The sequence below is a fragment of the Carcharodon carcharias genome, chromosome 12 (genome assembly GCF_017639515.1).
Source record: "Carcharodon carcharias isolate sCarCar2 chromosome 12, sCarCar2.pri, whole genome shotgun sequence".
Classification (NCBI taxonomy): Eukaryota; Metazoa; Chordata; class Chondrichthyes; order Lamniformes; family Lamnidae; genus Carcharodon; species Carcharodon carcharias.
The window spans coordinates 81845713-81858862 of NC_054478.1; the positions used below are offsets into that span (position 1 = coordinate 81845713).

Consider the following 13150-nt stretch of genomic DNA (forward strand, 5'->3'; position numbering starts at 1 on the left):
TTGTGGATGCAAGGCTCTCTTGCAGACTGCATGCATCTCGCTAATCCTAACACTTCAGAAAAAGGACAGAAAGAAAAAAAACTATGGGACCGCATTAAACTACACATGTCATTGTACAATATTGTAAAAAATGAACTGAGAAAAACAATGACACAAGTCTATGTGAGACACAACTCAATGTATATGGCAAGGCCTTGAATTTAATGTTCTTTGCTGTGTACAACAATTGATAGTTTTCTGTAACAAAATACAAAGCAACCTGCAAGAATCCCATTTTCATCATTTTAATGTGATTTAATGATAGCCATGTAAAATGGATAAATACATATCCTCAGCTGCAAATTAACCTTTAATTATTGCAGTCTGCAAATGTGGGCAGTACTGGATCAAGTTTATTTACTCTAAATTTCATCAATTGGGCTTCTCTGCTGCCCACTGTAACACTACAGACTTCAAAGTGGTTGACTCTTAACTAAGTGAGCTGCTCATTTCAAGAACAATTAGGGATGGGCAACAAATACTGGCCTTTCCAGAGACACCCACGTCCCATAAAAGATTAATAAAAAGAAACAAAAAGGATAAGGATTTGGCCAACGGTGCAATTGAGAGGGGACACGAAGGATGTCAGAACAGTGGGAACAAAAAGAGAGAGAGAGATTTTAGGTGTAGGCTATAATTACAGGGGATGAGAATTCACTTGGCAGAAGCCAATGACAGGACTCAGTCTATGTAGTTCTTGGGAGGACAGCAAATGACAAGGCATTTAATTAAAAATGGTTAAATGGGAGGCGGTGGTACTAGAAGAATGAGAGATAGGGCCAAAGATACACCACTACCCACAGCAGTTTGTTCAGGGAAAATGATAAAATACGTTACAAGGGATTGAAGGCTTTGGCGTTTGTTGGGGGTTGGGAAGTCCCACCAGCAAATCAAATTTCCTTCAGTCCAACGTCCATAAATGCATACATGCTGCACTTGTGAATGGAGAGGACCTTCGCCTGGAATGGGCAAATATTCTGGAGAGCAAAGCAGAGAGGCAATTATTGATAATGCACTGGGGCGTTTGGAGAAAGGACAGTGTAAGAAGTAAGATGAATAGGTAGGAAGTTAAACCATGAGGAATGAACTGGGCAGGATGCTCACTGGGAACAGAGGATAGGCTGCCATGATTACTGCCTTGAGCAGCAAAAAAAAATAAAGCATTTGTTCTAGAGGGGCAGCCTGGACACTAAAGATGGGGAATGCGAAAGCAGACACAGCGGAGAGTAGAGGGGTTGGCAGAAAAACAAGGACAGGGAGTGGGGGCACTCTTTCCTAGAATAGCAGCCTATGGGCATTATTTATCTTGAAGGCCTGTCATGAGGGGGAAGCCTCAGGGCAGGAGGCATTGGAGGAGTCAAGAGGAATTCTGGAGCCAGTGCAGGGTTGCTTGATCCAGGAGTCATCAGCAGAGCAGAAAATGATCCAGGAACCAAGAGCAGCAGAACAATGTGCAAAAACCAGCAGAAAAACAAATCTCAATCAAGATGACAAGCAATTGAATAGAGTTTTATCCACTAGCAAGATCTAACTTGGAGCTAACAGAGGAATGAAGCACAACCTGGAAAGAGCAGGCCAATAGAGGGCTACCCTAAAGACTTGTGGGGCTGTTCAGGAGGCGGCTAGGCAGCTGACATCAGCCCAAATGCCAACTGAGCGCAAGCCAATGAAGCAATGAACACAACCAAAGGGAATCTGCAGGTCAGAATGGAGTTTGTTGGCAAAGGTAGAGAAGGTTAGAAACAAGCAAGAACTTAAGAGGGGTCATTTTTATACAATATTAATCATTGACATGGCTTATGCATTGCTATGACAACATAGTGTTAGCCACATGCATTAATTTTAGCACAAAGTGCCTTAGACACAAAATATCACAAACATTCAGTGCCAAGCCTTGTAATTTTTATTTTTCAAAGTTTTGCAGTTTGCCGTAAGTTGATCAGGCACTGCACATCTGGCTATAGCTCTCAAGTTTAGTCCAGCAGTTTAAGCAGCAATTTCAACAACATAAGAATGATTATCAAAAACGTTGACTCACATTAAGGCATACAATAAGAGATAAATAGTCTAGACTTATTTGCCATTACAAAGACAAGGTTACAAGGTGGCGCAGAGCTGCCTCAGGAAGCTGAAAAGTTTTAAATACAAAAATAAGCATTTTACAAGTTATGTAATCTTGTCCCCACATGTGACTCAGTCACATTAAGAAGGACATGTAAAAAATGATATTCAAAATTTTTAATTTTTTTTTAGCAACCGTTGGAAACCTCATCCTGCCCTTGGATGAGGTATTGTGAAAAATGCAAAAGGTCGTCTGGCCTATTCGTCTGCTTGCCAAACGAATGGTTGAGTGAGTAGCCAAAAATGCAACTTATTTAATCACTTAAGGGCCTTAATAGGCCTCTTAATTGTCAGGAGGCACGCTACCGCTCTCATGTGTGCCCGGCAACCAAAAGATCGCAAGTGCGCACGACGACATCGGGACGCACGGCCAACATCATTGCGCACTATTTCACTTCCGTTTGGGTCAAGTGTGCAACCACCCATGGGAAGAAAAATTCTGCCCTATGGGACTAAAAGCCAATAAATCCCCAGGGCCTGACAGCCTACATCCTAGGGTTCTAAAAGAGGTAGCTGCAGAGATAGTCGATGCACTGGCTATGATTTTCTAAAATTCCCTAGATTCTGGAATAATCCCAGCAGATTGGAAGTTAGCAACGGTAACACTTTTATTCAAGGTTGAGCAATGCACTCACCTTGAAAATTGCTGCTAAATTGTATTAAGTCAACAAGGATTATGAGGGGGAAATCATGTTTAACAAGTTATTAGAGTTTTCAAGGATGTAACTACTAGGGCAGTTAAGAGGTAGCTAGTAGAGGTAATATACTTGGATTTCCAAAAAGCAGTACATAAGATGCTACATAAAAAGGTTAATATGCAAGATTCGCATCTCACTACACTTTAGGAAAGTTTACAGGCATTAGATAAAGTGCAGAAAAGATTCGTGAAAATGGTTCCAGGGATGAGGAACTTCAGTTACATAGGCAGATTGGAATGGTTGAGGCTGTTTTCCTTGGAGAAGAGAAGATTGAGAGGAGATTTGATAGAGGTATTCAAAATCATGAGGAGTCTGGACAGAGTAGATTAGGGAAAAACATCAAAATAAGACAAAACAGCAGGACAGTAACCATCATTATTTTATTATTGAAGTGCCAAAATAAAACAAAACAGTTGTATATAATAGCTTTTAGCACTGTATCAAAGAGCCAGAAGGTGACAAAACAACATTATAACCTTCACCACTGTATCAAGACTACAAAGCAGCAGCATTATAACGTTCACTATGATATCAAGACAATAAAACAGAGCAGGGAAGCAGCGAGCAGCATAGTCAGGCAGGGAAGCTAAGAGAGGGGACGATTGAGCAGGGAAGCAAAGAGAGGAGACGGTCCAGCAGGGAAGCAAAGAGAGGGGACGGTCGAGCAGGGAAGCAAAGAGCGCGAAAGGTCGCTCCAAAATGAAGCGGATTGGGTCACGCACACTCTGTTGGCCCCGGCATGGCTCTCTATCCACGACATTAAAGTTAATAAAGCAACTTAAAACGGGGACTTACTTGTATCAAATCACTTTTGCACTGTTCAACTGAAAATTAGAAGCACTGGCTGTCATATCAATGAGGAGTTCGCACATTTTAAGCATGAAGATACTTCCTGCCCCAACTCTCCAATTACATCATGTCCTCCTCCCCCACTTAGTATTCCATCAATCAGTATTCCAACAATCAGTATTCCCACTGAGACTCCGAGACAGGAAAAAGTACATCATGGAACCTCAGAGCCAGTCCCAGAATGGAGTCTCAGCTCCACAGCTACCATTACAATTTTGTACGTTGTGACTCCCAAATTTCATCCCGCAGCCCAAGATTTGGGAAGCCCTTCCATAGGTAATGTATCTAAGTTGACTGATGATACAAAGTTAGATGGGAATGTAAGCTTTGACAAGCACAACAAAGAGACTGCAAAGAAATCTAGACAGTAAGGTGAACTGGCAACAAGGTGATGGATGGAGTACAATGTGGGGAAGAGTAGGGTTATTAACTTTGGTTTAAAGAACAGAAAAGCAAAAGTTTTTTTTAAAAAGGCATGAAACATTAAAATGTTGATATTCAGAAAGACTTGGGTGTACTCACGACAAGGAACACAAAAGATAAGCATGCAGGTACAGCAAGCAATTAGGAAGGTAAATGACATGTTGGTCTTTATTGCAAGAGCTCTCGAGTACAGTAAGGAAGTCTTGATACAGTTGTTAAAGGGTTTTGGGGAGGCTAAACCTGAAGTATTGTGCATAGTTGTTTTACATATCTAAGGAAAGATATGTTTGCCCTGGAGGCCATACAGTGAAGGTTCACTAGATTAGTTCTTGGGATAGGCATATATTCCTGGGGTAGCCAGATAAATACTGTGGCTACAAGAGCAGGTAGAGGCTAAGAATCATGCGACGACTAACCCAGCTCCTGACTCCCCAAAGCCTGTCCATCAACTACAAGGCACAAGTCAGGAGCTCCCACAACACTCAAGAAGCTTGACACTTACCAGAACAAAGCAGCCCACTTGATTGGCACCACATCCACAAACAATCACGCCCTCTACCACTGGCGCATAGTAGCAGCTGTGTGTACATTCTACAAGATGCACTGCAGGAATTCACCGAGGCTCCTTAGACAGCACCTTCCAAACCCATGACCACTACCATCTAGAAGGATGAGTACACTCACCATCCTGACTTGGAAATATATCATGGTTCCTTCACTATCACTGGGTCAAAATCCTGGAACTCCCTTCCTAACAGCACTGTGGGTGTGCCTACACCACATGGACTGCAGCAGTTCAAGAAGGCAGCTCACCACCACCTTCTCAAGGGCAACTAGAGATGGACAATAAATGCTGGTCCAGCCAGCGAAGCCCACATCCCATGAATGAATGAAAAGAGAGGCTGTGTAAAATGGGTCTGTGTTCCCTGGAGTTTGGAAGAATGAGGTGTGATGTAATTGAAACATACAAGATTCTGAAGGGGCTTGACAGGGTAGACACAGAGGTTATTTTCCCTGGCTCAGGAATCTAGAACACTCAGCACGGCCTCAGGATAAGGGGTCAGACATTAGGACTGAGCCATGATTCTATTAAATAGCAAAGCAGGGTGAGGGGCTGAATGATCTACCCTTGCTCCTATTTCTCACATATCAGACTAGTCTCTGCTCTTCATGTACAATACAATTGTACCTATTATACAATGTGCCCTATTAGAGATGCTAGTTATTGGTTGGACTTATTTCTTCTGCTGGACAGGATAGTTATTCAGGTTAGGCGAGCTCCTCTATGCATACATTGCTATTGTTTCCATGATTTTGAAGTCTACATTTTCACCAGTGTTGCACACCATTTTGACAGGCATCTAAACAGCAGTTAAAGAAATAAAGCATACACTAATGATCTAAAAATTCACATATTCTGCTTTTCATTTTACTGATACCTGCATAGAAAGGGTAAAGTACCAATGCAAATATGAGCATTGAGATCACCAATGACAGGGTCTGTCACTCATTTTTTATTTATTAATCAAAAATACATCTAGATTCCCAACTAGTCACAGGTGGCTAGCAGCTAACTTAGTAGACAACACTAGGTGAAGGCAGAAGTCCCAACAGAGCAGCCAAAAAAGTGGCAAATTTGGAGAAGGCAGGGTGTGGAGAAACAATTCCAATTTGTAAGGCACCAGGGCAGCAAGTCCTGGCATCGCCAAGCCTGAAGGATGCAGCATGTGATTAAATTTTCAATTTTTATTATTATCATAGGTGTCAGTTCCCCAAGAACAAACAGGTTCTCGGGTGTTAAGTAGAGACTGGACAATAAGACAGAGAACAGAAGGACAAATCCAATCCAGCTAAATCTCAAATCAATTATCAACAACTGATGGAGGGTGTAGTTAACAGTTCTATTAAGCTGCACTTACTCGCCAATAACCTGCTAACCAATGCTCAGTTTAAGTCCCCAGGATCACTCGACTCCAGACTTCATTACAGCCTTGGTTCAAACAAGAACGATGAGCTGAATTCCAGAGGTGAGCTAAGAGTGACTACCCTGGACATCAAAGTAGCATTTGACTGAGCGGAGCACCAAGGAGCCCTAGTAAGACAGTAATCATACCTAGCAGAAAAAGAACATTATGATTGTTGGAACCAAATCATACCAGCCCTAAGACATCACTGCAGGAGTTCTTCAGGGTAGTGTCCTAGGCCCAACCATTTACAGCTGCTTCATCAATAGTCTTATTCCATCATAAGGTCAAAAGGTGGGGATAATCGCTGATGATTGCACACTATTCATTTCCGCAAGTAATTCCTCAGATTTTGAAGTAGTCCCTGCCCACATGCAACAAAAGCAAACATTCAGGGTTGGGCTAATAAGTGACAAGTACCACTTGTGCCACACAACTACCAAGCAGTAGCTAACTCCAATAGGAGAGGTCTAGCCACCATGACATTCAAAGATATTGCCAGTACTGAATCTCCACCATCAACATCCTGAAGGTCACTGGACCAGCTACATAAATACCATAGTAACAAAAACAGGTCAAAAGTTGGGTATTTTGCAGCAAGCAACTCACCTCCCGACTTCCCAAAGCCTTTCAACCATCTACAAGGCACAAATCAGGAGCATGATAGAATACTCACCACTTGCATGCATACCTCACAGAAAGACAAGGGCAACAGATGCATGAGGACATCACCTCCAAGTCAAATACTATCTTAACTTGGAAACATATTGCTGTTTCCCCATCATCATTCAGTCAAAATCTTGGAGCTCCCTACCAAACAGCACTGTATGAGTATTATCACCACAAAGACAAAGGGGGTTCAAGAAGATGGCTTACCAGTACCTTCTCAAGGGCAATTAGAGATGGGCATAAATGTTACCTTGCCAATGACAGCCACATTCTGTGAATGAATAAAAAGTAGAACCAAGAACTTAAAGCTGCAATCAATTTGTTAAAGTTAAGCCATGTTGTCCTGATAGAGGCAAAGGGGCTTCAGTAGGCACAGAAGAGAACACTGGAGGATAAAACAAGGATGCAGACTGAAGGCCATGGATGGAATTGCAGAGTAAAAGAGCTCAACAAGTCACAGCCATTGCAGGTCCCACTGATAATTCAAATAAAAAATACACTTTCTAATTAGAATAAAAGTTCCTTTGTTAGTTAATGGCATTACAAAATAAAAAATCAAAGCTACCTTCTATATCTCTCCACATGTAATATAGCAGCTACAAGCTATAAACACGAGAGAAACCAAGCTAGCATAATACATCAGCCAAAATGCACCAATAGGTTCTCTCCAGAAATACATAAGACAAAGCAGCCTTCTCCGTTTGAAGCATAAAATGTTGCACTTGGTGAACAAAAAAATTTTAACAAAATAAACCTACCCCAGTTACACTTGGCACATACCAAGTGCTCACAACATAAAATTCCTCTAAAGCCCGGTTATTGAATCTGTTGTTTAATTCTTTTGAATCTTATCCCTATTTTTCTAGAACGGAAACCTGACCAAACATTTATGGTTTGCAATGCATTAGAAACAAATTAAATGATGGTTTAAAAAAAGTAAGTTTTCTTCAGAACTTCCATCGAGAAACTACAAAATGAAGACAGGTTATAATTCTTATTTTTGAAGAATTAAAGTAACATCTTCATAATATTCTATGAACTGTAGGCAAAATGCAAGTACAAGCAAGATGACTGATTTCAAAGCCCCTCCACACAAAGCATAAGTCAACAGCTGCCCAGCATCAGCAAACAAATTCAGCCTTTACAGAAAGACTACATCACCATTTAGCACATACAACTTAAATTATTCTAGCGTGTAATACTTTAATTGTGTAAAACAAAGCTGATGTCTAACACACAAAAGATTTTCTTGCAAGCATTGTACCACAAGTAATTTTCATGCTACCATTGATGGATGACAAGTGATCAGCATGCTTTTAGAATTTAAACATTTGCATGGGAGTGGGGAGGGGAGGGAGGGGGAGGGGTTGTCGAGGGAGATGGGAGGGAGAGGATGTGCCATTTAAGTGAGAAGACGGACATAGTATTCTTAGTCTTTAGATAACTTTCACACTTTGGTGTGTTCTGAAATTAATACCACATTTGTTGCAATCATATACAAAGAGGTTTGCAATTTAACAATCTTCCATTCATTTTAAGTACTCTAAAATTACCAAAAGAATTTGACAATAATAGTTGTATGATGTATTTGACAGCAAATTTAAACATCAACAAGCTGTTAATAAGCCGAGTGTAGCAGATTTGGTAAACCTTTCTAGTACACAAAAAGCTCACCTACATATCAAAACGTATGATTGTGCACTGCTCATCTCCCACAGGAAATTAACAAAGTTTGTTTCTCAAAAGCAGCGAAAAACTGCTTTTTTTTTTAATGCTCGACAGACAAAATAAACACACACAAAATGTAAAATTCATACAGAATTAACAAAAACTTCACTATTTCCAGCATAAGGAAATTTGATGCACTAAACTCTACATCCCATAAAAATCTGGGCCATTGTTTTGTAAACAAATGGAAAAATGTACAGCTGTCATGACACTTTTTGGGATGCAATGGTGAGCCTGTCAACACTCAACGGCATCACAGAGTAAATCAGACAGCAATCTCCAGCATCCACACATGCGCAGTTAAACACAAAAACCAAAAGTTGCTGTTCAATTTTCCCTCCACAGGCTTGTCAAGTGGGTCTACGCCGAAAGAAAAGGAGGGTATGAAGTTACTGTACTTACTAGATTCCCACCAATTATCCCAGAAAAATTTAGTTGTCCATTGAAGTGTGAGGTTATCATTTTTCTGGCACTAAAAATTTATTTTTACAAGTATGGAGACTCAGTCCTGCAAATTTTCATTAATGTGAAATAATGTTTTTAAAAAATCAAAGTTAAAGTAATTTTTCACATGTTTTATGCCTCTTATCTCTATCCCATCTTTCACTTTCTGTACATGACTTTACATTGAATTAAATATTCTAACTTCCACTGCCTGGTTAGGCTCTGCGCACGTCAGTGAGGAATCTCTAATCTGATTGATTAAAGCAGCACACTGTTGCTTACCCTGATAAATTGCTGTTCAAAACTCCACCAAAAATTGTGTGCAGTCATAAGCTGAGTACTTCTATCTAGCATTTTGTTTTAATTCAGCTGACTCTATTGCTTCTCCCCATCCTTTGCCCACCAGATGTAGCCATCCCAGCCCAAGCCCTCAACTCCCATTTCTCTCTAGTTTCACTCCCATCACGGAGATGGGGAAGAAATGAGGGGAGGCGAGATGGTGGTGGAATGGTGTTGTCCGCTGTGTCCTAGACAATATTTATCCTTCAATCAACGTCTAAAAACAGATGATCTGGTTATTGCTATTTGTGGAACTTGCACAAATTGACTGTTGCATTTCATAGAAAAGTGACTGAAGGTCAAGAACACTACATTGGCTGTAAAGTGCTTTAGGATGTCCTATGCTCGTGAAAGGTGCTACACAAATGCAAGTCTATTTGTACGTCTAAATCAAGGCTACCTTTAAATATGTCACTGGTATCTGCTTTTTTCATATTTATTCTCAGGATATGGGCATTCCTGGCAAAGTTAGCATTTATTCCCCTCCCAAATTTCCCTTGAGAAGGTGGTGATGTGCTGCCGTTCTGAACAGCTGCAGTCCATGTGGTGAAGGCAGCCCTATAATTCTGTTAAGTACAGAGACCCAGAATTTTAATCCGGCAATGATGAAATGTCTAAACTATAATAGCATGTGTCTATTCCAGACACAAAAGATGTCAAGACATATGGGGAAAGCGCAGGAGTATGGCAATGAGATAGAGGATCAGCCACCATCATACTGAATGGCAGAATAGGCTCAAAGGGCTGAATGACCTACATCTGTTCCTATTTTCTATGTTTCCATGTTACTATGTCTTGGAGCTGATAATATTTCCATGAATTAGGTGTACGAGGTCATGGGCTTGTGTGGTGGTGCCAAAGGCGGCCATGTCCTCCAGCTACTAGATGTTGCAGCCACAGTACACAGTGATAGAGAGAGTGGATGTTTAAGTTGGTGGATGGGGTACTAATCAAGAGGACTGTTTTTTCTGGAAGGTGTCAAGTTTAAGTGTTATTGCAATTCTACCCATCCAAGAAAGTGGACAGTATTGCAGTTCTGCTTTGTACCTTAGGTGGTGGAAATGCTTTGGGCAGTCCCAGGTGAGAGTTATTCACCACAGAATAGTCAGCCTTCAATTTTCTCTCCTTGTTATAGTACTTCTGTGACTGCGCCAGTTAAGATTCTGGTTAATAATGACCCCCCCAGCCACATGTTGATGTTGGGGAATTCAATGGTAACGCAATCAAATGTCATGACAAAGCAATTCGGTTCTCTTTTGTTGGGGATGGTCATTGCCTGACATATGTGTTACTTACTTCAAACGTTCCACAACAGCTATTCTACATTCTCACCACTTTGCATAAAGAAATTCCTCCTTTATTCCCAACTTCCTTCTTTCATTCCATTTCCTCTTCTTCCCATGCTCCTTTCAAATGCCTCTTCCCATTCCTTCCTTACAATTAGCCCCTCTCAATTCATTTGGAGTGTAGTTTTAAGCCACGTGCAACATTCTAAGAGATTGACTATGTAAATATTAAATAATTTATGTAAGCATGCATTACATTGAAAACCTGTCAACTACCTATGGTACCCACTACTCCTATAAGAGTTGCTGTGATAGATATTTTGAATGTTGGAAGTGTCATACTGTGACACACTGTAATTGCTATTTCGTAGCCAGAGTGCATTTCCCTATAATTGCATAATCTCACCACAAAAGTTCATAAATCATTCAAAATGCTGTGAAATTTTCTTTAATGCCATTCCCCCCCCCGCCCCACCCCAAAGTAACTGAAATTCCTAATGTCCAAAAGGAAAGTGTAGAGAAAAAGAAAGGTTCAAAACATTACAAATGTTATGATTAACTGTACCTACTGTAGTCTTTTGCAACTTTGAATAAGACTCAGTAATGACTTGAAGGTCTTAGATATGCCAAAAGACCTAATAATGGCTGGATATTTTGCACCTGGAGCCATGACTCAGTTGCATCTAGATTTTGTAGTCTGAGCATCTGCAATGCGCAAAGTTTCCTAAAATGCATCAGTACCAGTTGTACAGATGAGACTTCTTCTTGTCCCCATTCAGTGGAACAGGTCAAATTTCAAAACCTTCAAGGTTTTGTTTTCTTTAGTGTATCTTCAGAAGTTTGTAGAACACAAAAATGTTACAGGTTTATATTGTCTCAATTTCTCTCATACTCACAGCTTCATTTAAAAAAACAATAACATCTTGTATAAGTTTAGTCACTGTTTTGTAGAGAGATTCAATATCCAATCTGCACACAGAAGGGCCCACAAACAGCAACGAGATAACAACCAGTTAATCCGCTCTGGTGGCATTGAATGAGAAATGTATGTTAGTCATTGCCATGACATTGAGAGAACTCAAAGTTCACCTTCAAAAAAAAAGGCGCCAGGGAATCTTTTACATCTACCTGAACAGGCTGATAGTTTAACATTCTAGCCAAAAAATAGCAACTCCAATAATGCAGGATGCCCCAGAATAACACTGAAGTGTCAGCCTAAACAAGGTGCTTCAACCCAACAACTTTTGTCTTTGGGGCAAGAGTTCCAGGACCGAGTGAAGCTAACACTTGAAATCAGCAAGTACTAACTGTAATATGGAGTCAGAGAATCAAGAGCGAATACAAGATTATATAACACTGTGACTAAATGGCATTTGAAGTGATGTTAGATTACGTTTAAAGATATACGTACTTGTAAGATGAAAGATTGCATCACAGGCACTGATGTGAGAGAGGAAGGCATTTCCAAGGCCTTGGCCGGCATGGGCACCCTTCACAAGTCCCGCTATGTCAACCACATTAAGAAATGCTGGTACTTTACTGTAAAAGTCAATTAACTGTGTTAAAATTGCCTTTCTGCAATCTACACATCAGATTCAGGTCAAAAATGCTACAGCAAACCCAAAACATAAAATCTAGGCATATTTAAAATATTTTATAATACAAGTCACAGAGCTCACAATAGGTCAGTGGGGGATGTGGAAAAGAGAAAAAGACAGTGAGCAAGAAGGAGCGGAAAAGTAAGAGCAAGCAAGAAAGATGGGGAAGATAGTTAAATACATTTAGCAGGCAGTCATATTGTCAACAAACATGGTAGTCAATTTCTCCACAGCAGTTCCACAAATAGCAACGAAATAATTGACCAGTTAGGCTATTTGTGCTGATTACAAAATAAATGTCACCAAAACACCAGGGTAATTTCCCTGCTCTTGTTGAAATAGTGCCAGCTGAATGGGTAGATTGGACCTCTGTTTAGCATCTCATCCAATAATGCAACGTTCATTTAATACTGCAGGTTAAGTGTTGGCCTAGATTACACAGTCAAGTTCTTAGAGTAGGACTTGGCAAACTACGACATACTGACTCAGGTGAGAGTGCTCACAAAGTCAAGGTGACTTGTTATTGCAATATGATGATGCACATGGTTGCATCTTTTGCTGCCCCTGTGAAATGAAGAATGTAAATCTCTGATTGTCTCAAACGTAATCATGGTGATACTTCAGAAAACGTATATTATTTCCCACGGGCAGACCATTACTAGGGCTTATTAATATTACTAGAGCAAATCTTTCAAGCCATTGATGCAAAGCCTAAGGTGGTCCAAAGTCACTGGAAGATCATCTGCAGAGCTTCTAGATATTACATAAGAAAAAGGAAGGCCTAAGAAATCTGGAACTGTGTAGCCCTTCAATGAAAAAAGTCTAGCCCATAGTGGTCTAGTGGTGGGTTATTCTCACATCAAGCATCTGATAACACAACTGTGAAGCACTTTGGGATATTTTCACTATAATAAAAGGCACTACATAAAATACCAGTAATTGTTCATAGACCAGTAAGTCAAGTCCAAATATTCATTGGATAGTCAGTTGAA

General features: G+C 40.4%; 1 protein-coding gene across 3 annotated transcripts in view; it reads right to left on the reverse strand.

Annotated features, from left to right (window-relative positions):
- The window catches only part of ola1 (Obg-like ATPase 1), a 200616-nt gene that overhangs the window by 147106 nt on the left and 40360 nt on the right, over nucleotides 1-13150 (reverse strand). For 2 of the 3 annotated variants that reach the window (XM_041201409.1, XM_041201408.1), the window contains one exon: nucleotides 11972-12099. The exons of the other annotated variant lie outside the window; for it this stretch is intronic. In XM_041201409.1, coding sequence (XP_041057343.1) covers nucleotides 11972-12099 — 128 coding nt within the window. The remainder of the gene's footprint in view (nucleotides 1-11971; nucleotides 12100-13150) is intronic. 3 annotated transcript variants of the gene reach the window in all.